The sequence below is a fragment of the Rhinatrema bivittatum genome, chromosome 3 (assembly GCF_901001135.1).
Source record: "Rhinatrema bivittatum chromosome 3, aRhiBiv1.1, whole genome shotgun sequence".
NCBI classification, from domain to species: domain Eukaryota; kingdom Metazoa; phylum Chordata; class Amphibia; order Gymnophiona; family Rhinatrematidae; genus Rhinatrema; species Rhinatrema bivittatum.
In genome coordinates this window covers 319,339,925-319,364,860 of record NC_042617.1, presented here as the reverse complement: position 1 = coordinate 319,364,860, position 24,936 = coordinate 319,339,925, and the positions used below count along the sequence as shown (strand labels likewise).

Here is a 24,936-nt window from a genome sequence, read left to right as displayed (position 1 = left end):
TGATCTTCTGAGATTCTACAGTTCTTATGTTTCACCGCACAGGTTCCCCAATCTGTCACAAGATGCCAAGAAGTTAATTGCTTTGTTTGGTAGCACCTACTGCTGCGAACAGTTGTTTTCAAGAATGAAAAACGCAAAAACAAAGTCACGGTCTCTGCTTACAGATGAACATTTAACAACAATATTGCGCATTGCAGGCTCTACAGTTGGAGCTGACAGACTTGTGTAAACAAAAGCAGTGTCAGATTTTCCACTGAACGTGATTATCTTCTGACGTTGCGTCCTTATGTTATGAGACACTTTGGTTAACTTTTTAGATCTAAATTTTAGAGTAGACTGATGGACTACACTGGTCTAAAAACTCTCTCAAGTTTTAATTTTGTGGGTTTTTTTTTTTTTTTCAAGCATTTCCAAATTTGTATTCATAGCATACAGGAAAATTTTGGTTCCCCAACACAGTCCGAGTTTTTTTTTTTTTTTTGTTTTTTTTTTTTTTTAATTTTTATTGGCACATTGTATAATAAACAATACAGTATCAGCAATTGGTGTTGAAACAATTAAACACTGAACAATAAACTATAAAGAGAATACCTGAGTGCCGCAATTTTCTTATACCCCCATTCCTCCCCCCCTTATTCCCTAGTACTCCCATCCCCTCCCTCCCCTGCTAAATAAGATCGCTACATTTACAGTGCGGATCGACACTACCAAACCCAATACTCAGCACAACCTATCTTTTATCCCCTAGTCCCCTGAGATCTACTCAGAACTACCTCAGACAACACCAGACCTGGGTCAGTCCTCCATTAGCTGTAAGGTACATCTCCTCAGTCCCAGTGATACATCACACTCACAAGTCTTTATACCAACGGAGATAGGGTTCCCAAATCAACACATGTTTCTCCATCTTATCGAGTTGTTGTGCCCGAAGATAATGCCAGCAGTGCATCTGCCAAAGTCTATATGACATAGTGTTCACCGTCGGTACCCCAGTGGACCGCCACCAAGCCGCCACCTCCTGTCGTGCCGCACAAAGGATATGATGAATTAAAGTCCGTTTCAACACAGTCCATGAGTCCGGGTATGCGGACAGCAGACATACTGCTGGTAGCAGTACCAAGCGTATATTCAGCATCTGATGTATCATAGCCTGTACCTGTCTCCAAAAAGGCACAAGCTTGGGACAGCTCCACCATACATGAATAAAAGTCCCCTCATGTCCACATTGCCTCCAGCACTGCGCCCCTTGAGTGGGGTATATTTTATGTAACTTAACCGGTGTGAGATACCATCTGGTCAGCACTTTATAATTGGTTTCCAGTATATTCGCCGAAATGGAATGTTGTAGCAAAAATCCAAAACATTGCTTCCATTGCGTAGCAGACCAATTGAGTTGCAACTCCCCTTCCCATTCCCGCTGATAGCGAGCTGTCGAGCCCTCGGAAGACCCCAACCAAATGTAGATATTGGAAATATTCCCCTTCAGGCCCGCAGATGCACAGCACATAGCTTCAAAGGACGTTTTTTCTCTAAGCACGTCGTCCAACTGGGGTAAGGCCAACATACTATGCCTTAATTGTAAATAATAATAAGACTCTGTCTCAGGTAGTCCATATTGGATTTGTAAGTCCCGAAAAGGTCTCAGTTGTTTGTCCTTTATCAATTGTCCAAAATACCAGAGTCCCCATTTCCCCCAGCGATCAACCGGTCCACCCGCACCAGGTACCCAATGATTAGACTTGTATAAACCAATTGGCAACAGAGGGGAGACCAGGAACGACCCAGTTAGGCGCACTCTAGACTTCTGCCATAGCCGCAGTGTCACCTGTGTGAATGGGTTAACCGTGGGCTGAGTCTTAGTTGTCCTTAATTTTGTGTTTTTAATAATAGCGAAATTGTTAATCCAGCCCGCGAGCTGTTCAACAATTGCTCATGTAGCCCTCCCGAACCAAAAGGTTTGACAACACTGGTCTAGAGTCTAGCAGCTAAGATTTAATTTTAAAAAATGCAGGGTCATGCATTTGGGCTGCAAAAACCCAAGGCAGCAGTACAGTATACAGAGTAAAATTCATCTATGCACAAAACAAGAGCAGGATCTGGGGTGATTGCATCTATTGATTTCAAGGTGGATAAGGCAACAGCAAAAACAAAAAGAATGCCCGATTGCACAGAGATAGGTATGATCAGCAGGAAAAAAGGAGGCGATATTGCTCTGAATGTCTCTGTTGAGACATCATTTACTGGACCATTCATCAAAATGCATTATGGCGTTATATATCTCAAAAAGAGGGCCATGCAATAGGTTGAGGTGAGGTGTTGATGGTGCTTTAGGGTTTAGGGGCCAGTTTCTCATGTAGAGTGAGATGTACAAACAGCACAGTACACCTTGGTGAAGATCTGACATCATTTGGAGTGAGGAAAGTCTCACAAAGATTAAATTTTGTACCATGTTCTCGCCCTAGCTTGATGGGAGCCTGTTATAGAGTCCATCAGATGGCTAGGGTGAGAGAACATAGTAGAAATGGCCCCTAAACCACCACCAACACCTCACCTCAAGCTATTAGATGGCCCTCCTATACAGATATAAATACCGTATTTTTCGCTCCATAAGACGCACCTGACCATAAGACGCACCTAGGATTCAGAGGGGGAAAATTAAAAAAAAAAAAAATTGTGCTAAACCGGCTCTGCGTCTGGGCGTCTTATGGAGCAAATTAGGGGAGTGCATAGTTTTTTTTTTCTCCCCATTTTGTTTTTGGGTCTGGGGAGGGCCATTTCGGTCCACTCCCCAGATCAGAAAATGTTTCTTTCTGTGGGAACCCCCAAAACCCCCCCCCCCATCCCAACCCTTTAAATTAACAACCTCTACCCCCCTGACCCCCCCAAGACCTGCCGAATTAATTTCCTGCAACCCCCCACCCTCCTGACCCCCCCAAGACCTGCCAAACGTCCCTGGTGGTCCAGCGGGGGTCCAGGAGCGGTCCGGGAACGATCTCCTGGGCGTGAGCCGTCGGCTGCCAGTAAACAAAATGGCGCCGACGGCCCTATGCCCTCACTATGTCACTGAGACCGACCGCTGCTATTGGTCGGTCTCAGTGACATAGTGAGGGCATAGGGCCGTCGGCGCCATTTTGTTTACTGGCAGCCGACGGCCCTATGCCCTCACTATGTCACTGAGACCGACCAATAGCAGCGATCGGTCTCAGTGACATAGTGAGGGCATAGGGCCGTCGGCTGCCAGTAAACAAAATGGCGCCAACGGCCCTATGCCCTCACTATGTCACTGAGACCGACCAATAGCAGCGGTCGGTCTCAGTGACATAGTGAGGGCATAGGGCCGTCGGCTGCCAGTAAACAAAATGGCGCCAACGGCCCTATGCCCTCACTATGTCACTGAGACCGACCAATAGCAGCGGTCGGTCTCAGTGACATAGTGAGGGCATAGGGCCGTCGGCGCCATTTTGTTTACTGGCAGCCGACGGCCCACGCCCAGGAGATCATTCCCGGACCCCCGCTGGACCACCAGGGACGTTTGGCAGGTCTTGGGGGGGTCAGGAGGGTGGGGGTTGCAGGAAATTAATTTGTCAGGTCTTGGGGGGGGGGGTTGTAGGAAATTAAGTCGGCAGGTCTTGGGGGAGTCGGGGGGGGGGGGTGTTTGTTAGATTTTTGTTTGGTTTTTTTTTTATATTCGCTCCATAAGACGCACATACATTTTCCCCCCACCTTTGGGGGAAAAAAAGTGCGTCTTATGGAGCGAAAAATACGGTACTTCACTACTATGAAGTCCTCTGGTAGATGGGCTCGCTCGCTCTCTCTCTCCCCCCAAGATGCAAAAATAGGAATTACCACAGGGTGTGATAAGTTTACCACACCACACAATACTACCGATGCGAAGCAGTATATTATTGCATGGTGCGGTAATTCTAAAATTTCCCTAAGCAAGCCCCTTTTTCTTATTGCGGGCGATATCAATGCGTTAGTAACACATTTTGATGAATCTACCACTCTGCAGCTCCTCATCACCTCTCCTCTTGCACTTTGCCCATCAGTCAAATCCTTCCTATCTGTGCCCTTCTCTACCATCACTTCCAGACTCTGTGCTTTCCACTTGGCTGCAGTGTGTGTTCGGAATAGTCTTCATGAGCTGCTGTGCCATGCTCCCTCTGTGACCAAGCTTAAACCCCATGTAAAAACCCACCTTTCTGAGGCAGCTTTTAAAACTTAAGCCTTGTCTGCTCTTAGTCTCCTTAACTGATTTTTAACTATGGCTTTATTATATGGAAGAAGAAAAAGAAGAAAGAAAAAAAGAAAAGAAAAAGAAGAAGAAAAGAATAAGAATAAGAATATGGGGACAGATTTTAAAGATCTATTATAGGTAAAACCTAGAGCAACCTTTTTGAAGTGTTGTGCTAAGATGTAAATTGGGAGGAGGTAACAGTGGTCCTCAAGTGCCACAAGCTGGTTGGCACCCTGATCCTCCAGATTGCTCTCACACAATTCTTGAATATTAAATTTGACATTTTTAGTTAAAATTATTCAAGAGAATTATATAAAAAATACAATTGAAACAATTTTGCTTCCTCACATAAAAACAATTATAAAATGGAGCACAGAAAAATGTCTCTCACTCTCTTCCCCCTCCTTGCTAAATACAACCCTATTAGGAAAACAGAACAGGCCAGGTTACTATAGATCCCTACACAGCCGAGTACACTGTTTTAAACCGTGGTTGGACGCGAGATTTGGACGCGCATCCACAGCTCCTTATGCTATAAGGGGATTAGCATGTCCAACCCCCCGCAAAACTAATAGCACTCATATGCAAATGCATGTTGAGAGGACTATTAGTCATTCTCCCCAGATCAAAAAAAACAAACAAAAATGCACCCGACACATTTTTACGCTCAGAAATTAATGCCTACCCAGAGCAGGCGTTATTTCAGAGTAGCCCAAAAAAGTGTGGGTCTGGTGCATTAAGTCGGAGGAACAAAAAGGTCGGGTGCATTAAGTCGGAGGAACAAAAAGGTTAAAAAAAAAAATTATTTTTTTTTTTAAAGTGCTGGCAGTCAGGTTAAGGAAATGGACGCTCAATTAATGAGCGTCCATATTCCTAACCCATGGATGTGCACAGGTTAGGAAAACAGACACGTAAAATTAAGCGTCCGTTTTCCTAACCCGCTGACAGCCAGATCTCCTGGGTACCTGCTGCCAAGGAGGTGCTAGGGGTGCACATTTGTCCCTAGAGCCTCCTTAGCAGCGCGACCCCTCATTTAAACACTGAATCGCACACCCAGGAGAGGTGACTGGTGCGCATTAGGAAAGCGGGTGCTCAACACTGAGCACCCATTTTCTGCGCTCATTTATTGCTTTGGCCCCCTAATAATTAAAACTTATAATGCTAAAAAAAAAAAATCTACTCTCCATACCTGGTAAATTTTGATTTCCAGTCACCCTGAGATTGTCAAATTAGTTGGGGTGGGAGAGGGTGCACACAAACTCTCTTATCGCTCACTCATATACATACACACACACTCTCTCTCTCTCTCCCCCACATACAATCACAGATGCACTCTCTCTTCCACGTGCAATCACACATGCACACAAGTGTTCTCCTGCTATCTCTCTCTCCCATATGAAATCACATACATACTCTCTTTTACATGCAATCACACACATGCTCTCTCATATGCAATCATACACACACATTCTCTCTCTCTTTCACATGCATTCACACGTGCGCACAACAGCAGGTGCTGTACAGCTCAGGCGAGGAGAACACTGGTCTCATGTGAGGCGAAGTGGACTTGAGATTGATAGAGACACCAAGTGTCCCCCTCCCCCCCTACGCAAAGCCCAATTCATTCACTCCTTCCTTTCCAGCAATCCCCAGTCCATTCATTCTTCCCCCCTCCCCCCAGTGATTCCCGGTCCATTCACTCCTCTCCCCAGTGATCCCCGGTCCATTCACTCCTTCCCCCAAAGGTGATCCGCTGCTCATTAACTCTCCCCCCACTGCGTTCACTGGTTTATTTGCTCCCCCTCTCTGATGAACCCCGATTCATTCACTTGCCCACTGCCATCCTAAAACAAAAAGGAGAACAGGGCCTTGCAGCTGGTTCCTCCTCCCTCCTCCCCTGCAGGGTTCCAATAACGAGCTTTGAACCAATCAGATCCTGGCAGGGGAGGAAGAAGGAAGCACCTGAGCAGCTGCAAGACCCCGTTCCCCTCTTCCTATATTAGAATAGAAGCGGGTGAGTTAAGGAATCCATAGAAGGGGGGAGCTGTCCTACTGCCAGCAATGCTTTTTGTTTAAGGACCACAGCCACCAATAATATTTTTATTTTGAGAGTCCCCAGATTCTTCCGTTGGAAACCCCATGGGAACATCATCATTGTGCTGCTGTTATTATGCTGCAGCGTGCCAATAAAAATGTTCTTGCGTGCCTCGCCAACCCCTGACCTAGGGTAGCATTTCCCAACTTCTTCATGCCTAGGGCACAGCTACATTTTATTTATTTAAATGACTTATAATCCACAACTTCCAAACACAAAATGTATATAAAAATGTATGTGGCACACAAAACTCCACCTTGCAGGCAATGTGGACTAGGCAAGGATTCATATGGCCAAAAGAAGAACTAGGGCAGAATTTCCCCAGCCCTCTCCTGCAGGCACACCTAACCAGTCTGGTTTTCAGGAATGCCACAATGAATATGCATGAGATAGATTTGCATATACTGGGTCTCCAGTGTATGTAAATCTATCTCATGCATACTCATTATAGATATCCTGAAAACCCAAAAAGGATGGTGAGCCTCCAGTACAGAGTTGGGAAATACTGAAAGCCTTGCCAGTCTCTTCCAAATTTTAAAACAAAGGGAGAAAGGGGGCAGAAACACACATGTCCCGCTATATACAAGTGCAGGAGACGGCATAAGTCATTATTTATTTATTTATTTAATGAGTTTTATATACCGTCATTCGGTAAAGCCATCATAACGGTTTACAAAAGCTCAAAATGCAGGATTTTTAACAATTGAGCAAAAGGGATAACAGGAAGTAAACAAAGGAGAGATATTCAATTGCAAAGATATTAACTGGCATTTGCACTACAGGTTGCACAAAGGGGAGGGCCCTTTCAACGGTCGGAGCTGCCCCTGGTGACATCGGTTAGTTATCTTGACTGCTGTGACTACCAGATCTCCTCCACTATATTGCACCCAGTACTCAGAATGAATCACATTCAGTGCTCAATGCATGCTCTCCCTGTCTCACTCAGCCTGGAGTTAAGAAAGAGGCTGGAAGCACTGAAAGGTGAAGGCTCGGGGGGGGGGGGGGGAGAATAAGTTGTTGAGTGCAATGTATGAGCTGAACAGAGTGTAGGCCAGCTATCCGTGCCCTGCATGCTGCCCAATAATTCCCACATTTCAGTGCAAATGCTATAGCTAGGAAGAAAAGGCATGCACGATTACACATGTTCTCAGAAAGGAACACACGCTGATCTGGATCTGAATATCAGATCGTGGTGACATTTTTTTCTGGGGCACACCTATTAGGTGTGAGGGCACACTGGTTGGGAAACACTGCCCTAGAGGAAAGGCAGGATAGGGGAGATCTGACAATGACATGTAAATACCTCAGCGGTATCAATACACAGGAAGTGGGTTTCAACAGAAAGAAGGTTCTGCAATGAAGGGTCATGGGATGAGGATTTTTTTTTTTTTTCACAGAAAAAGTGGAAGATACATGGAACAGCTTCCTAGTGGAGGTAGCGGAGGCAAGAATAGCATCTGAATTCAAGAAAGCATGGGACAAGCACACGAGCACAGGGCATCTCTGAAGGAGTGGTACGGACTGTAGAACCAAGCAGTTGTTGGGGATGGGCAGACAAGACAGGCCATATGATCTTTTTCTGCCATCATGTTTCTATTCTACTATTTACAATTACATAGTCCTGTCTGAAAAAAAAAAAAAACAGCAGGGTCAGACCAGTGCTAGGAAAGAGAAACACTAGGATGTCTCCTTCAAAAGTCTTGCAGGGCAGGATATTAAAATGGCTACAGTGCAACCCTGAAGACACCAGTTTAGTTCCTACATCCACCACTCACATAACAATGCTCAACTGTTTTGTGTGGTGTGTGTTAGGTGTCGGGTGGGGAGTAACCATCTTCCTCAGCACTGTGTGCACAAAGCAGGGAAATAATTAAACTGCTCACACTGGTGCAAATGCCATGGAAGTTTTTGCACATAGGGTTTGCGCCACTAATCGAAAGTATGTGCATAGTTTTGCTTTGATTATTGTTGTGGGAAAGTACCCGCAGAGATTTGTGCCTCTTTCATCCGGAAAATGTTCCCACAGAAACTATGTACAAATGTTGCCTCCCCCAACCTAACACTGTTTTATCCACTGAAACTGCTTTGTTTACTGCCCTCTTAATATGTAATTGGAAGCTGAAGCCTATGAACACTATCACAGTTGGGGGGGAAATGTGCAGAGTTCCTGACCCTTTTCCCTATGGCTTGTTTCTTCCTTTCCCCCACGGAATCCACCCTGCATCCTGCCTCCATGGCAAGATCCCTCTTTCTTCCCTCATAGTCCATTCCTCACTAACCTCCAGCCATGTGGCCTGATCCACTAAATTTGCTGGTGGGAAAAAGCAGCACTACTGAAACCATGCCAACTCCTCTCCATTGCATGGCATGCTCAAACTGATGACACAAACTTGTGCAGTAGAGTAGTTCATGTGCTTCAGCCTGGGGCATCAGAGAAACACAGAAAACGAATGGTGGAAAAAGACCATGCAAGCTATCCAGTCTGCCCATCCACACCAAGTGCTCAGTTTTACAATCTCCCTCAAAGATCCCCTGTGCTTGTGCCGTGCTTTCATGAATTGAGATACCTTGTCTCCACATCAGACCACCCTTTGAGACATGGGGGAAACCTGGGGAGTTAAGCCACACAAATAAAGAAGAGTAATGGAACTGCACAGGCATCCACCCACCCACCTCCCTCTACCCTCAGTCAGGCAGTCGCAGCCTCCACTGGGTCTCCTGCAGATCAGATGCCATTAACTATGGTAGCCATTTTCACAGCAGCAATAGCAAGAACTGCCATTTTTTTTTTTAAAGGGAATACCATCATTCTTCTGAAAACTAATGGTATTTATTCTTGAAAAGTACACCTGAACCTCCTCCCTAGGGCAATAAGAAGTGCTGGGAGAAAAAAGGGATGCATGGGCTTTTAGTATATGTAGACAAGTGATAACCTGTGAAAGACTGCACAAGAGATCCCTGGGCCTGCACAGACAGCTCGCTTCTCCTGGGACTGGAGGGGGAATCCTGATTCTGCACTCTCACTGTATGCAACAGCAACCTGTCTGCACTCCTAAGCAGCTGCTGTAACTACTGCCACAGGGAAAACGTGGGGGTCAAAGAGTTTGAGAACACTTTTTTGGCTTTTACTCTTTCAAAAGAGACAGCTCAGCAACATGTGAAGTGCATCAAGAAGCGCCCTAAATAGCCATATAAACATGGTGAGTCCGTTACTAGTATGTGGTCATCCTCTAAACCTACATAAAACAGCAGCCAATAATCTGTAAATGTACTTCTCTCAAAACACTGCTATTAAATGTTCTGATAGCAATTCACTTGTTAAATCTGAGGGATGAAAATATAAAAACAAGAGAAAGCATGCAAAAGGATGGCTGTGGGAATGCCCTACAACAGATTTGTGGATCGTTTGGCTGCTATCGTATGTTAGTCCACTTGAATGCACAGAAATAAAAAGTTAAATGCAAAACATATAAAATTGTCTGTATATCATCTCCCCTCTCCTGTCTTTCCTCTGGAATATACATGTTTAGATCTAAGTCTGTCTGCGTATGCTTTACAACAAAGATCACTGACCATTTCAGTAGGCACCCTCTGGACTGAATATAGTGAATTGTACTAAAATGGAGGACGATGATTAGCAATGTGCAGAATGCTTAGTTTTTGGTGCAGACTTACCCCAGGAGTAATGAGTAATGGATGACATTACCAGGAAACACAATTGAATCATTAAGGCATTCCAATGATAGGGCAACACAGAAGATGGCGGGGAGTGCAGGGTTTGATGTCTGATCATAAGGTGACAGGCACTTGCATTTTAAGAAATCCAGCTCTTTATTGAATCCTCTCGTCAGATCTGAAGCCTCTGATCAATTTAATGTAAAAAGCATGTTTTAAATTTTCCTCTAATTATCCTGATCATAAGGTCATTGATACGGTGGTCTGGAGGGGTTGCCTTGGTCTTTTCTGTGGCGTTTGTTCCTGGGTCGGTTTGAATTGACTCTTGCCTCTAATGTCTGGCCTGTCTCACCACTGTAGCATGCCTCGTCCCACTTTCTGCACTGAATAACATACACTACACAGAGGAGGAACAGACATTTCTGGTAATGTCACCTTCTCCTCATTCTATTCTAATCTAAGGAAGGGAATATCTGCCTCCAAAAGCTAGCCAAAAAATGTATTAAGTTCATCTAAATTTTAAAAATACTTTAAATCAATGCATAAACAGCTGGAATATATTTTGGCAACTCATGAGCAATATGGATCTGCGAAAAACCTGGTATAAATTTTTGCTAAGTTTTTACATCCCATAGAAACAAGAGTATGCTCTCAGATTAACTACCTGAGATTTATGTAAGAAACATGGAACGGTGATAGGCACCTTTGGACACCAATTCTGATCCTGCAGTAAACTTGTAACTTTCTGGCATAAGGTTTTGGGATTTATTTTATTTTCTGTCACCAGGACACAAATACCACTTCATGGGAAAATAATACCTTTTGATGATTAAACGAATACATCCTTCCATAGGAAATATGTTCGTCTATGGTGAAGGAAGGAGGAGTTAAACTACAACAGGTAAGTTTTTCTGGCTAAATTAAATTGTGGAGACCTTACTTTGAAAGGGGATAATTTTTAATAAATTTTTGTTCTGTTTTGCATTGCTTTTTTTTGTTTCTGAGGTATTCTTTCTACTTAGTTTTAGAAAGGAAAGAGTAGAAGGAAAGAGCACCCTCCCCCCAAACTCCCACCGACTCTTAACTTCACTTCTAATTTATAGACTAACCCACTAATTTGGGCGGTGGACAATGGTTGGCAGAGTATCACAAGGAAGCAAATTAGATAACTAATTATCTTGGAATCAAGTTAAGTTTCAGGCAGAGATTAGTAATATTTCAGGTAATTAATTTTCAGGCTAAGAGAAAAATACTGGTTGGTACCAGAAAAAGGAGTGAGAACAAGTGAATTACCTCGTTCTATGTTTTCTGCAAATAGAACAAATTAAGTACATTTCCCGTGAGCTGATTGATAGCATCATATTAGATCTTATAGGAGCACTGAGAGGAGAGGATCATCTTGCTGGTGGCTGAAGAAAATCGGTACGTACTACTTTGGAAAATTTTAGAACTTAAAAAGTTTTGGGGAGAAGTAAACTACTGGGGCATATTCTTTAATGTGTTTGTGTGTCTGTATTAAATAGCTAGTCAGAAGGCAGGTAGAAGTCAGGAGTTTGGGTGTTTTGATTTCCCTCCCTCCAAGACATTTTCACATAAATAAAAAATAATCAGCCTTTTAACTTAAACACAGGATTGCCCCAGGTGTTTAATCATCCCCTTGTAGGTCACTACTAGATAAATATAGTGAATACACTAATAAATTTAAAGGACTCAAATTGTATGCATCCCTACTCCCACCACAACTTAAAACTTAACTAGGAACTGAACCAAATTAAGATGAAGGCAGTAGTCCAGCAGCAAAAGGGAGGCCTCCCAATCTTTTGCACCCACCGGTGAGAGGTTGCATGCATGCACACAGTGCAAATAGCTCCTGTCTCTCAGAGAATGAGTCTGATCTCTGGTGGCTAGAATGGAAGACCTGGAGGAGCTGAGGTAGACAGAAAGGAATATAGATGAGACCATCAAGGGAGATAGCCAAGTCCCAACTCCAGTCTGGCAGCCCTGGTGCTGGCCTTGGAGGAAGGTTTCCTGATCAGAGAGCATCAAACTGGTGCAGCAGGAAATGATCGTATAACAAGGAACTGCTCTCCAGGTGATGCACTGTCTTCTCGCACTGAGGATGTGTCTCCCAGGGCTACTGACCACGATGGAAGGGTTATCGGCCATCATAGTTAGTGATTTGGTTATTAGGAATGTAGATAACAGGGTGGCTGGTGGATGTGAAGACTGCCTGGTAACTTGCCTGCCTGGTGCAAAGGTGGCAGACCTCACACATCACCTAGATAGGATTTTAAACAGTGCTGGGAAGGAACCAGCTGTCGTGGCATGTGTGGGCACCAACGACATGGGAAAATGGGGAGGGAGCTTCTGGAAGCCAAATTTAGGCTCTTAGGTAGAAAGCTGAAAACCAGAACCTCCACGGTAGCATTCTCTGAAATACTCCCTGTTCCATATGCAGGTCCCCAGAGGCAGGCAATGCCTGACAACTGAAAAGCAGAATGTTAATACAAACAAAAAACACACTTTAAAATGTTTGTATGCTAATGCCAGAAGTCTAAGAAGTAAGATGGGAGAGTTAGAATGTATGCAGTGAATGATGACAGACTTAATTGGCATCTCAGAGACATGGTGGAAGGAGGATAACCAATGGGATAGTGCTATACCGGGGTACAAATTATATCGCAATGATAGAAAGGAGCAACTTGGTGGCAGGCAGGGTGGTGCTTTATATCTGGGATGGCATAGAGTCCAACAGGATAAAGATCCTGCAAGAGACTAAAGGCACATTCAAATCTATGTGGGTAGAAATCCCTTGTGTGTTGGGGAAGAGTATAGCAACAGGCGTATACTACTGTCCACCTGAACAAAACGATGAACGGACAGTGAAATGCTAAGACAAATTAGGGAAGCTAACCAAATTGGTAGTGCAGTAATAATGGGAGATTTCAATTACCCCAATATTGACTGGGTAAATGTAACATCAGAACATACTTGAAGATAAAGTTCCTGGAGGAAATAAATGACAATTTTATGGAGCAATTGGTTCAGGAACAGACAAGAGAGGGAGCAATTTTAGATCTAAATCTCAATGGAGACCAGGATCTGGTGAGAGAGATAATAGTGGTGGGGCCACTTGGCAATAGTGATCATAAGATCAAGTTTGAATTAATGACAGGAAGGGGGGGACAGTAAGTCCATGGCTCTAGCACTAAACTTTCAAAAGGGAAACTTTGTCAAAATGATGCAAATGCAAAGGTAAAAAGTGAGCAACAGGCACGTTGTTGGACATTGTTTAAAAATACCATCTTAGAAGTGCGGTCCAGATGTATTCCACGCATTAGGAAAGGTGGAAGGAAGGCCAAACTATTGCCAGCATGGTTAAAAAGTGAGGTGAAAGAGGCTATTTTAGCGAAAAGATTGTCATTCCAAAATTGGAAGAAGGATCCATCAGAGGAAAATAGGATCAATCTAAGGCATTGATAAGACAGGCTAAGAGAGAATTTGAAAAGAAGATGGCTATAGAGGCAAAAATTCATAATAAAAACTTTTTAGAATATATCCAAAGCAGAAAGCCTGTGAGGGAGTCGGATGGACCATTAGATGATCAAGGGGTTAAAGGGGCACTTAGAGAAGATAAGGTCTTTGTGGAAAGACTAAATGAGTTCTTTGCTTCAGTATTTACAGAAGAGGATGTTGAGGAGATACCTGTTCAGGAGATGGTTTTCAAGGGTGATATTTCAGATGAACTGAACGAAATTATGGTGAACCTGGAAGATGTAGTAGGTCAGATTGACAAACTGAAGAGTAGTAAATCGCCTGGACCTGATAGTATACACCCCAGGGTTGTGAAAGAACTAAAAAAAAATGAAATTTCAGCCCTATTAGTAAAAATTTGTAACATATCATTAAATCGTCCATTATACCTGAAGACTGGAAGTTGGCCAGTGTAACCCTAATATTTAAAAAGAGCTCCAGGGGAGATCCAGGAAACTATAGACTTCAGATAGACATGGTTTAATGGAACACAGCCAGCATGGATTTACCCAAGGGAAGTCTTGCCACTGTTGGAAACAGGATACTGGGCTTGATGGACCCTTGGTCTGACCCAGTATGGCATGTTCTTATGTTCTTAATCTCCTACATTTTTAAGAAGGGGTAAATAAGCATATGGACAAAGGAACTGGTAGAAATGGTGTATTTGGATTTTCAGAAGGCATTCGACAAAGTATCTCTATCTTGACGGTTATCTTGACGGTATTTCTATCTTGACGGTTGTTTTTTATCCTCTATTTCATGCTACCTATTTTTTCCCTCTCTTCTCCTGTCTCCCTTACCCCTCTCCTCTTTCTGGCCTGCTCCCATCCCCTTCCCCCTGTTCATTGTAATTCCTCCTTATTTTAAGTTACTTGTAAACCGGCGTGATGTGCCATACGAACGTCGGTATATTAAAAGTTGTTAAATAAATAAATAAATAAATCTCATGAGAGGCTTCTAAGAAAACTAAAGAGTCATGGGATAGGTATACAAACTGGTGAAAAGACAGGAAACAGAGCAGGATTAAATGGCCTGTTTTCACAATGGAAAGTAAACAGTGGAGTGCCTCAAGGATCTGTACTAGGACTGGTGCTTTTTAATATATTTATAAATGATCTGGAAAGGAGCACAATGAGTGAGGTGCTTAAATTTGCAGATAACACAAAATTATGCAGAGTAGTTAAATCTCAAGCGGATTGTGATAAATTGCAGGAGGATCTTGTGAGACTGGAAGACTGGGTGTCCAAATGCAGAAGAAATTTAATATGGAAAAGTGCAAGGTGATGCATATAGGATGCATATAGGAAAAATAACCACCCAGGAACCACCCAGGAAAGAGATTTAGGTGTCATAGTGGATAACACATTGAAATCGTCATGTGCTGTGGCGGTCAAAAAAGCAAACAATGTTAGGAATTATTAGGAAAGGAATGGCGAATAAAATGGTGGATGTCATAATGCCTCTGTATCGCTCTATGGTGAGACCACACCTTGAATACTGTGTTCAATTCTGGTTGCCACATCTCAAATAAAGATATAGTTGCACTAGAGAAAGTGAGAACGTACAGAGAAAGGCAACCAAAATGATAAAGGGCATAGAATGGCTCCGAGGAAAGGCTAAAGAGATTAGGGCTGTTCAGCTTGGAGACGAGACAGCTGGGGGAGGAATATGATAGAGAGTGGAGGAGTAGCTTAGTGGTTAGAGCAGCAGGCTTTGAACCAGGGAGACCAGGGTTCAAATCCCATTGCTTCTCCTTCTGACCTTGGGCAAGTCACTTTACCCTCCATTGCCTCAGGTATAAACTTAGATTGTGAGCCCTCTGGGGACAGAGAAATAAGTACAGTAGAATACTGAAAAGCAGAATATAAAAAAATCATAATAATCACTCAGCGCATAATTAAGCTCTGGAATTCACTTCTAGAGGATATGGTTACAGCAGTTAGTGTAGCCGGGTTTAAAAAAAGGTTTGGATAAATTCCTAGAGCTATTAATCAACAAAGATTAGTAGCCTGGGATATATTCACTTAATATTTGGGTTCTTCTCAGGTACTTGTCACTTAACCAAGTGACAAGTACCTGAGAAGGTACTGGGCTTGATGGACCCTTGACCTGACTCACTATGTCATATCTTTTGCTCTTATGTTCTTAAGATACTATTAGCAAAAAAGGCCATCTTGTAAAAGTAGCTAAGGTTTTGGGGTTTTAATAGTTGTCAATGGGTTATTTTGTGTTCACTTGGCGATGGATAAGAGCTCACTGTCACTGAGATGTTATGTATTAAAATGCAATAACACAGATTTAAAATAAGTTCATCAAATAAAAAGCTAACATTTTTTGCTGTAATCCTATCTTATATCCTGATGACTTCCGGCTGCTATTCTAATTTATTGTATCTTGCTTTGGGTGGTTTATTCAAAAAGGTAGGTAAATTCTTCAAATAAATATATATTTTTGTTTTCGTTGACCTTTATTTCAGAACATACAATTGTATTAGAGTGCTGGGTTTCTCACATTATTTTGTACATGTTATACCTCATTATGCTTTTTCTAGTTATTTCAACAGGTTTAATCTTTAATGTCTTAAAAACAGAATAAATAAGGCAGTGGTAAAGGGAGATGGCCGTTTCAAAATAATACATTTTACTGAAGATCAAATTCATTGTCTTGGACATTTGCCTCAAGCCCTCAACTGTGTTGGGAGAACTGAGATTTGTGAGGAGCGCATTTTGGGTAATAAGGGGATGGAGTGTTTCGATGTGTGGGCAAATAAGCAGTTTTGAAGCTGCCTTTTGGAGCCATCCTTAGCCGGGTGCTTCTGTTCTCTTGCCAGTCTCTCTGTCTGTGTTGCGTTGCGTTAAAGTGCTGGGAGAGTCTGGGAGGGGGTGCGGCTTTTGGAACGGGATGCTGGTCCACATTCTGACAGCTCTTACAATTTCTCATATAAAGTAATGGGGTGCTGGGTGTGGAAGGCTCAGTTCTCAAAAAATACTGACCCAGTGTTTCTAGTTTTCAACCTCATCCAAGACATTCCCAATTTTTTTCTGTATACCAAATCTGGTAACCTCTGTCCCTTTTCAGAGAGGTTCTGTTCCTAGAAACAAGGATCCCTTTTACATAATTCTTTGGAAGGCATAAAAAATGATCAAAAATCTGACTGCAGAGAATTCATTACATACATAATATGCTGAGCTGTAGCAGTAGTGTGAAGACTGGGATCAGAAAATCAGAAGAGAAAGAAGCCTGACCTATCATCCAAACACAAACACTCTTCTTAGTGACGAGTCTCAGGCTCCACACTTCAAGCGCATTATAATCCAGACTGTAACACATTCAGAAAGCTTCCTAACAAAAGTGCTGAATGGCAGGACACTTCTGTACACATTTTTATCCCATTTCCGAACACCTGCATCTACCGGGACATCCCTGGCTGCTGTTACAAGGCAATTTGCCAGTTATCTACTGGGGGAGCCACAAAAGGTAAAAATTCTAACCAGGGAGCAAAAGATGAATACTGGAGTCCATGAAACAAAAACAAGTAATCACTAGGGCTTGTGCTGATCAGAATAGAGTGCTAGGAAGGGGTCTCCAAAGGACTAGAGGTGGCCAGGGAACCCACACTGCCTGTCCCATAGAGGTGCACAATTACCTTTTGCTTAAACAAGGTAAAACACAGTATAGAAAGCAGTAATCGAAGAGCAGGGCAGAGCCTGTGCTAAGCTAATCAGGCTCACATTCTCCAAAGCATTTTACAGCTAACAGATTGTTCTTCAGAAAATGTACAGTACTACAGCATATTTTAAGAATATAAGAGCATAAGATATATGCCATGCTAGGTAAAATCAATGGTCCATCAAGCTCAGCATCCTGTCTCCGACAGTGGCCAGTTCACATTAAAAATACTCTGCAGATCCCAAACTAAACAAAATTAGGATTATAGTTTTCATCCTGCGTAAATATTTTTTACTTAACCACTGTGTCATGGATTGGCCACTGTTAGGAAACAGGATACTGGGCTTGAGGGACTCTTGGTCTGACCCAGCATAGAAGTTCTTATGAGTGGTGTTTGGGTAAGCAGAAGTCAAGCTGAAATAAATAAAATGTTGAAATATAAATATTAATTATGATACAAATAAAATTCAATGTTTTATATTTTTTACTTCTTTCTTTGCTAACCAGATAAGGGCATTGCTTGCTCTTAACATTTCCTCTGAATCCACAGCTGCCTAAATAGTGAACTGGGGGTAAAGGAACTGTTAAAAAAAATTCTATCAACACCATACACATTAAACATTTTTTCAGTACCATTTTAAAATAGATTTAGCTAAAACTGCATGTCATTAAGCCAATGCATTATGCAATTCAAAAGAAAAACTACATCTGCCAGTGCTCTGACTTAAATACCAACTGATAGGGTCTTTGGTGTCAAGCTTCATTTCTTGGGATAATGCACAAATGTGTTCTGATGTTTTCTCACTGTATTTTTCAGCAGAAGAAAATATTAAAACATTCTCCCTATCTATTCTGAACAGGTGAAAATATCATTGGTGTCTGAATGAATGCAACCCACCCATTGCTTTCTGCTTCTAAGGAAATCTCCTAGGCTAACAACTGGAGAAAGTCAATGAAGAAACAAAGAAGACATACTGTACAATCCATGATGAAGCATAAAAAAGAAAAAGTGATATAGAAAAATACTATGGCTTATCAGGAAATGGTGGTTCCAGGCCCAGACCTGAGGCACCAGTCAGTCACCTGGAGATACTGAGACAGGGAGGCCTAACCATCTCACCTGTGGGCTGACTCAAGGGCACACTTGTCTCAGATTACAGAGGAAGAGGTCTCTCTGGGATCTCAGAAAGAGGAGAAAACACACAGGTGTGACAATTCAGGTATCTCATCTACCAGAATGGTAGAGGATCAGAGGAGACACCCAAAAACCTGAGAGGTGCAATATCATGCAGGCATTCAAGCTAGGAGGGTTGACTCTTGGAAGGGGCCCCTTATAACCTCTCATGTAATCTGTTTTGAAGTGGCTATCCAGCTACAAATGGCGGAATAAAAATACAAAATTACGTTAAATTAAATTGTGCTAAGGATTCAGACAACAACCAACAAAGACACAATTTTATGGTCTGGGAAAACAAATAAGCATGGGGATAACTTGCTGATGCGGCTGTTACTACTCTTAACCAATAAGTCAAACTTCTGATGCAACGCCAACATTGCTCTCTGCTTCAATGCCAAAAGGTGATGGGGAACTGAACTCAAACAGCAACCAACAAGGGCTCTGACTTGTAACGGTCTGGGAAACTGATAAATAATATGGGGGGTGACCTGTACTGCATGGCAGATACGGCCATAAGCTTGCTGGGCAGACTGGATGGACCGTTTGGTCCTTTTCTGCCGTCATTTCTATGTTTCTATGAATAGTAACATGGGACAATTACTTACGGGCCGATACAGTAAAATCGCGGGAGAGCGGGCGAGTGCAATCGCGCGCACAGGAGAGCGAGTGCCCGCTCTCCTGTGCGCGCGATATAGTATTTTTAATTTATTAAAATTAGGGCCGGCGGTAAAAAGAGGCGCTAGGGACACTAGTGTGTCCCTAGCGCCTCTTTTTTGACAGGAGTGGCGGCTGTCAGCGGGTTTGACAGCTGACGCTCAATTTTGCCGGCATCGGTTCTCGAGCCCACTGACAGCCACGGGTTCAGAAACCAGATGCAGCAAAACTGAGCGTCTGGTTTTCGACCCGCGAGCCTATTTCAAATTTTTTTTCTCTATTTTTTTTACTTTTTTTTTTAACTTTCAGGACCTCCGACTTAATATCGCCATGAAATTAAGTCGGAGGGTGCACAGAAAAGCAGTTTTTACTGCTTTTCTGTGCATGTTCCCAGTGCCCGGAGAAATCAGCGCCTACTTTTGGGTAGGCGCTAATTTCTGAAAAGTAAAAATGTGCGGCTTGGTTGCACATTTTACTTTCTGTATCGCGCAGGAATACCTAATAGGGCCATCAACATGCATTTGCATGTTGCGGGCGCTATTAGGTTCGGGGGGGGGGTTGGAAGCGCGTTTTGGATGCGCTATTACCCCTTACTGAATAAGGGGTAAAGCTAGCGTGTCCAAAACGCGCGTCTAATCGCGCACTGTACTGATTCGGCCTGTTAACATTTCTAGAACACTACTGGACATTAACAGAGCTGGCCGATATGCTTATCTAAAATGGAGACTGCCAGGCAGACTCTGTAAAAAAAAAAAAAAAAAAACCAAGCAAAAAAAAACTAATTTATGGTACTATGAAAAGAGCTGGGTAATTGCAAATGAGGCTCATGGATTCGTAAGGGCCAGATTTTGGATCCCAAAGAACAGAAAGAAGAAACAAACACCAAAAACTGAAAAAAGAAGTTACACATTTTATAAATCCAAATGTGTGCCTGTAAAAATGAAACCTCCAAATCCCAAAGTGTTGATGCTCTGGGATTTTCCAAGCTTTTGTTTAGTCCTAATGAAGACAGTGTAATTCCCGAAAGTTAATAAATAGTTACTATCAAGTTAGTACAATAAAAAAGTTATTACTTTGTATTGTATTGTTTGCATTTGTTTATACATAGTAAATAATGGCAGAAAGACCATCTAAATTCTAACCCAAATGGGACCTCTTGCAAGATTTCTCTTTTTTCCAGGATAGTGTTGTCTTCCTCCTTTGTACTCTACATCTTGATTAGAAGAGCATACAAAATCCCACTTAGTTCCCTCCAGCTCCCTCCTTTCCCATGCCTAACCACAAAGCTCTATAATAATCTCAGTAGCCAGCAATACGTGTGTGGTTCTTGCTCAGACATAGGTCCCCTACACAGCCTGCCAGACTGACCTGGCTACATGAACGTCTGCGTTTCCATCAGAACATGTAGCCTGCCAGACAGACCCAGTCATTAATCCATTCTACCATTGTAGCCTGTCAGATAACCTGGCTATAAGGATGCCTTGGTACTGCTAATCCAGGGGATGGCTAACTCCAGTCTTCGAGAGCCACAAACCAACCAGGTTCACAGGATATCCGCAATGAATATACATGAGAAAGATTTGCATACAATAGCGGCAGTGCATGCAAATCTCATATATATTCATTGCGGATTTCCTGAAAACCTGGCCTGTTTGCAGCTCTGGAGGACCAGTGTCAGACACCCGTGTGCTAGGATTTCTAACATTTCATATTAACCTCTTTGCCGTACATTCTCTCAGCCAACACGCTGGTCTGGCTTGCAGGAGGAGGAGGGTAGCAGCAGCAATTCGGGCTGTGGCCTCCCCCTCCGCAACTGGGCCCCAAATGGCTGTGGGCTGGTTTGCTGATGCTTAACTCCTGCAACCTGGATCAGCAACAGAGAGAGGAGGATTGGAGACTAAAGAGGGGATAGTATGTCAAAGAAGAGCTACAGCTGGGCGTGGGGGCAGGTGAAACAAGGGGAAGGATAGGATGAATGTGAAAGGAGTTTGGTGATTTGTGTGAAAGAAGCAGCAGCATGTGGGGGTGAAGGGGGGGGTGTCTGGGCACTTGGGAGAGAGGGAATGAAGACTGGGGGTTGGAAGAGGCAGAATAGGTCTCCCTCTCCATCTCCCCAAATCTCTTTACCGTCCCCAATCCTCCCTCCACATCAATACCTATTACCACCCACAGAACTCCCAAAAGAACTTCAGAAGGCTGCTCTCTTCTGCTCTTTCCTTCTCCCTCCACATCCTACCATCCTGGACTGCTCTCTGTTTCTACACACACACACCCCTTCCTTTCCATCACAGGCTGCTCTTCCACCCACCCTAATATACTTCCTTTCCTTCCCACCACCAGCTGCTCTGTCTCACAGCCCCCATTCACAATCCAAATTCCTTGTTTCTCTGCTCTTCCCCAGGCTGCTCTCTCTGCTCCTCCATTTCTTTTCCTTCTCTCTTTTCCCGAGTTTCATTTTTCTCTCCTCCCCAAGCTGCTCTCCTGCAAACTTCCCCTATCCTCTACTTTTTCCTTACCTCCTGGAGCTGCTCACCCTTCCTGTCCTGAAAATGTTTCTTCCCCTCCCGCTGTTTCCTTACTGCTTGGGGCTGCTCTCCTCCTTCCCACTCCCCAAGCCACTATCCTCCCCTCCAAGAGATTTATCCCCTTCCCTCCATTCTTTCATCTCCTGAGATTTCCCATCCCACCTCACATAGTTCACCTTTCTTGTCCCATCTTTTTTTACCTCCCAAAGCTGCTCCCCCTTCCCTAAATGCATTTCCTTTCCTCCCCTCCCCAGGCGGTTCTCTTCAACCACTGCCAGACACTAATTCTCCCAAAACCCTCCCTGCCCCCGCCCAGATCTTCCCTCAACTTTCCCTCCCTACCCCACTTACCTCAACTCTCATCTCTCCCCATGCCCCCATTCTTCCCTTTTTTATGCCCTCCCATCTTTGCCTGGGTCTTACTCTTCCCTCCCCTCCCCATCTTCCCCCACCCCTGCTCTCTCCTTACCTCTCCTCTCCCCCCACACCACCATTCTTCCCTCTTTTCTAACCTCCCATCTCTCCCTGCTCTGTCCTGTCACCTCCCATCTCTCTACCCACCTCACCCTGTTCTCTCACCTCCCATCTCTCCCTGCCCCCCCACTCTACCCTGACTGCCCCATCTCACCCATTTCTGCCAACACCTGCTCACTCTATCTCTCCATCTCCCTCCCCACACCATCATTCTTCCCTCTTTTCTTACCTCCCATCTCTCCCCTTTTCTCACCTCCCATTCCAACTCCCCTCTTTTCTCACCTCCCATTTCTCTCCACCTCTCCCTAAACCCTCATTTGTCTCTCTTTTCTCACCTCCCATCTATCCCTGCCTCCACTCCTGCATTTCCCTCTTTTCTCACCTCCCAATTCCCACCTCCCATTTTTCCCTGCCCTCTTTTCTCACCTCCCATCTCTCCCTTCAGCTCCATTTTTGCATATTTTCTCTACTCCAATCTAGCCCCGTCCCTCGCTCTTCTATTTTTCTCACCTCCTATCTTTCCCCACCACCCCCGCTCTTCCTTCTTCTCTCACCTCCCGTCTTTCCCCGCTCTCTTACCCCCCTCCCCGGCTCTGCTCTACCCTCCCTTCCCTTATCTCTGGAGGCTCTTGCCGCTGTTCCACCCTCCCCCCCGTCGCCCCTCTTTCTCTTGTTTCCTTCCTGCCGGGACTCCCCCTCACACTTCTCTCCCTACCTGCCGGGGTGGCCCCGAAGATCCGCACCACGGGCACCCTCTTGACCTCGGCGTCTCGGAAGGGCGCATGGCAGACATCGAGCCCCGGCAGCGGGGCGGCCAAATAATAATCCGCAGTCACGATACGCAGGGAAAACATGTCCGGGCCGCCACACCAACGAGTTGAGACAGGGCGGGGCCCCAGGGGGCCCTCTCTGCGGCGCGCGCGGCCTCCTCACTCCGGCGGGCCCGTCAGCGGCGCGGCCCCCGCAGCCTCGGGCCAGCGCTGAGCCGCTCCCGCCCGTCCCCGGCTCGCGCACCCGCTCCGGCCGCCGCAGCTGCTGTTGCCATGATGCTGATGTCACGGGCGCTTCCAGCGAGGGGCGGGGCCAGGGGGAGGGGAACGTTCCACCGCGCGAGGAAAGGGGGGAAGAGGGGGGGGGAGGTGAGGCTGGGACACGGAGCAGACAGAGCGTCCGCGCGACTGGCGCGCGACACATAAACAACCGACACACGCTTGCCAGAGAGACAGACTGACATACACACACACACACACACACACTTCCAGAGAGACAAACAACTGACTGACACACACACACGCACTGCCAGAGAGACAGACCCATATACACAAACACTGCAGAGAGACAGACCGACACACTTACACACTGCCAGAGAAACAGACTGACAATCACACGCATTGCCAGAGAGACAGACTGACAAACACACACACTGCCAGAAAGACAGACCGACACATTTACGCACTGCCAGAGAGACAAACTGACATACACACGCACTGCCAGAAAGACAGACCGACACATTTACGCACTGCCAGAGAGACAAACTGACATATATACGCACTGCCAGAGAGAAAGACTGACACATTATGCACTTCCAGAGAGACAGCTGACATACACACACTGCAAGAGAGACAGACTGACACACACACTGAATGAGAGACAGACCTACACACTTACGCACTGCCAGAGAGACAGACTGACATACACAGACAATGCCAGGGAGGCAGACTGACACACACAGTGCCAGAGATCTGACTGACATACACACACAATGCCAGGGAGATAGACTGACATACTTACGCACTGCCAGAGAGACAGACTGACACACTAACAGACTGCCAGAGAGACAGACCGACACGCTTACACACTGCCAAAGAGACAGACCGACATACATACTGCCAGAGAGACAGACCGACATACACACACACACTGCCAGAGAGACAAACGACCAACACAGTGACACACTGCCAGAGAGACAGACTGACATACACACACACACTGCCAGAGAGACAAACGACCGACACAGTGACACACTGCCAGAGAGACAGACTGACATACACACACACTGCCAGAGAGACAAATGACCGACACAGTGACACACTGCCAGAGAGACAGACCCATATACACACACACCCTGCCAGAGAGACAGACAGACATATACACACACACTGATAGAGAGACAACCGACACACACACTGCCAGAGAGACAGACTGACACACATTTACACACTGCCAGAGAGGCAAACAACCGACACACTTACAAACTACCAGAGAGACAGACTGACATACACACACACTGCCAGAGAGACAGACTGACATAAACACATACTGCAAGAGAGACAGGACGACACACTTTCGCACTGCCAGAGAGCAGCCCCATATACATACACACTGCAGAGAGACAGACCAACACACTTACACACTGCCAGAGAGACAGACTGACATACATGCACACTGCAGAGTCAAACAACTGACATACTTACACACTGCAGAGATACAAACAACTGACATACTTACACACTGACTAACACACACACACTGCCAGAGAGACAGACTGACATACAAACACACTGCCAGATGCCTCCCAATGGTGGGGACCCGTAGGGTCCCCACCATTGGGAGGCAGAGCTGACTATGAAACGGAGGCCAACTGGAGCTTTGCCAATACCAGCCCTTGTTCCCTGCAGGTTGAGCCTTTGGGTGCCGGGGCCGGCTGGTCTTATGCGGCCTCCGTGTGATGACTCCCAGTAGTAGTGGTGCAAGGGTTGCCGGGAACCAGCAGAGGTATCATGGGACAGATGTAGGTCCGGACGAGGCACCTGGGTGCCAACAGGAACAGGGCATTGATAGAAAGCGCCCAAGGAAAAGAGGCCGAAGCCTAGAGGCCAAGTCCAAGTAGATACCA

The 24,936-nt window shown here is 44.8% G+C and overlaps 1 protein-coding gene across 2 annotated transcripts in view; it reads right to left on the bottom strand.

Annotated features, from left to right (window-relative positions):
• REV3L (REV3 like, DNA directed polymerase zeta catalytic subunit) overlaps nucleotides 1–23,119 on the bottom strand; it is a 720,104-nt gene extending 696,985 nt beyond the window's left edge. For both annotated transcript variants that reach the window (XM_029595253.1, XM_029595254.1), the window contains exon 1: nucleotides 22,756–23,119. In XM_029595253.1, coding sequence (XP_029451113.1) covers nucleotides 22,756–22,894 — 139 coding nt within the window. In that variant the 5' untranslated portion in view covers nucleotides 22,895–23,119. The remainder of the gene's footprint in view (nucleotides 1–22,755) is intronic.
• Between the last annotated feature and the right edge of the window lie 1,817 nt (nucleotides 23,120–24,936).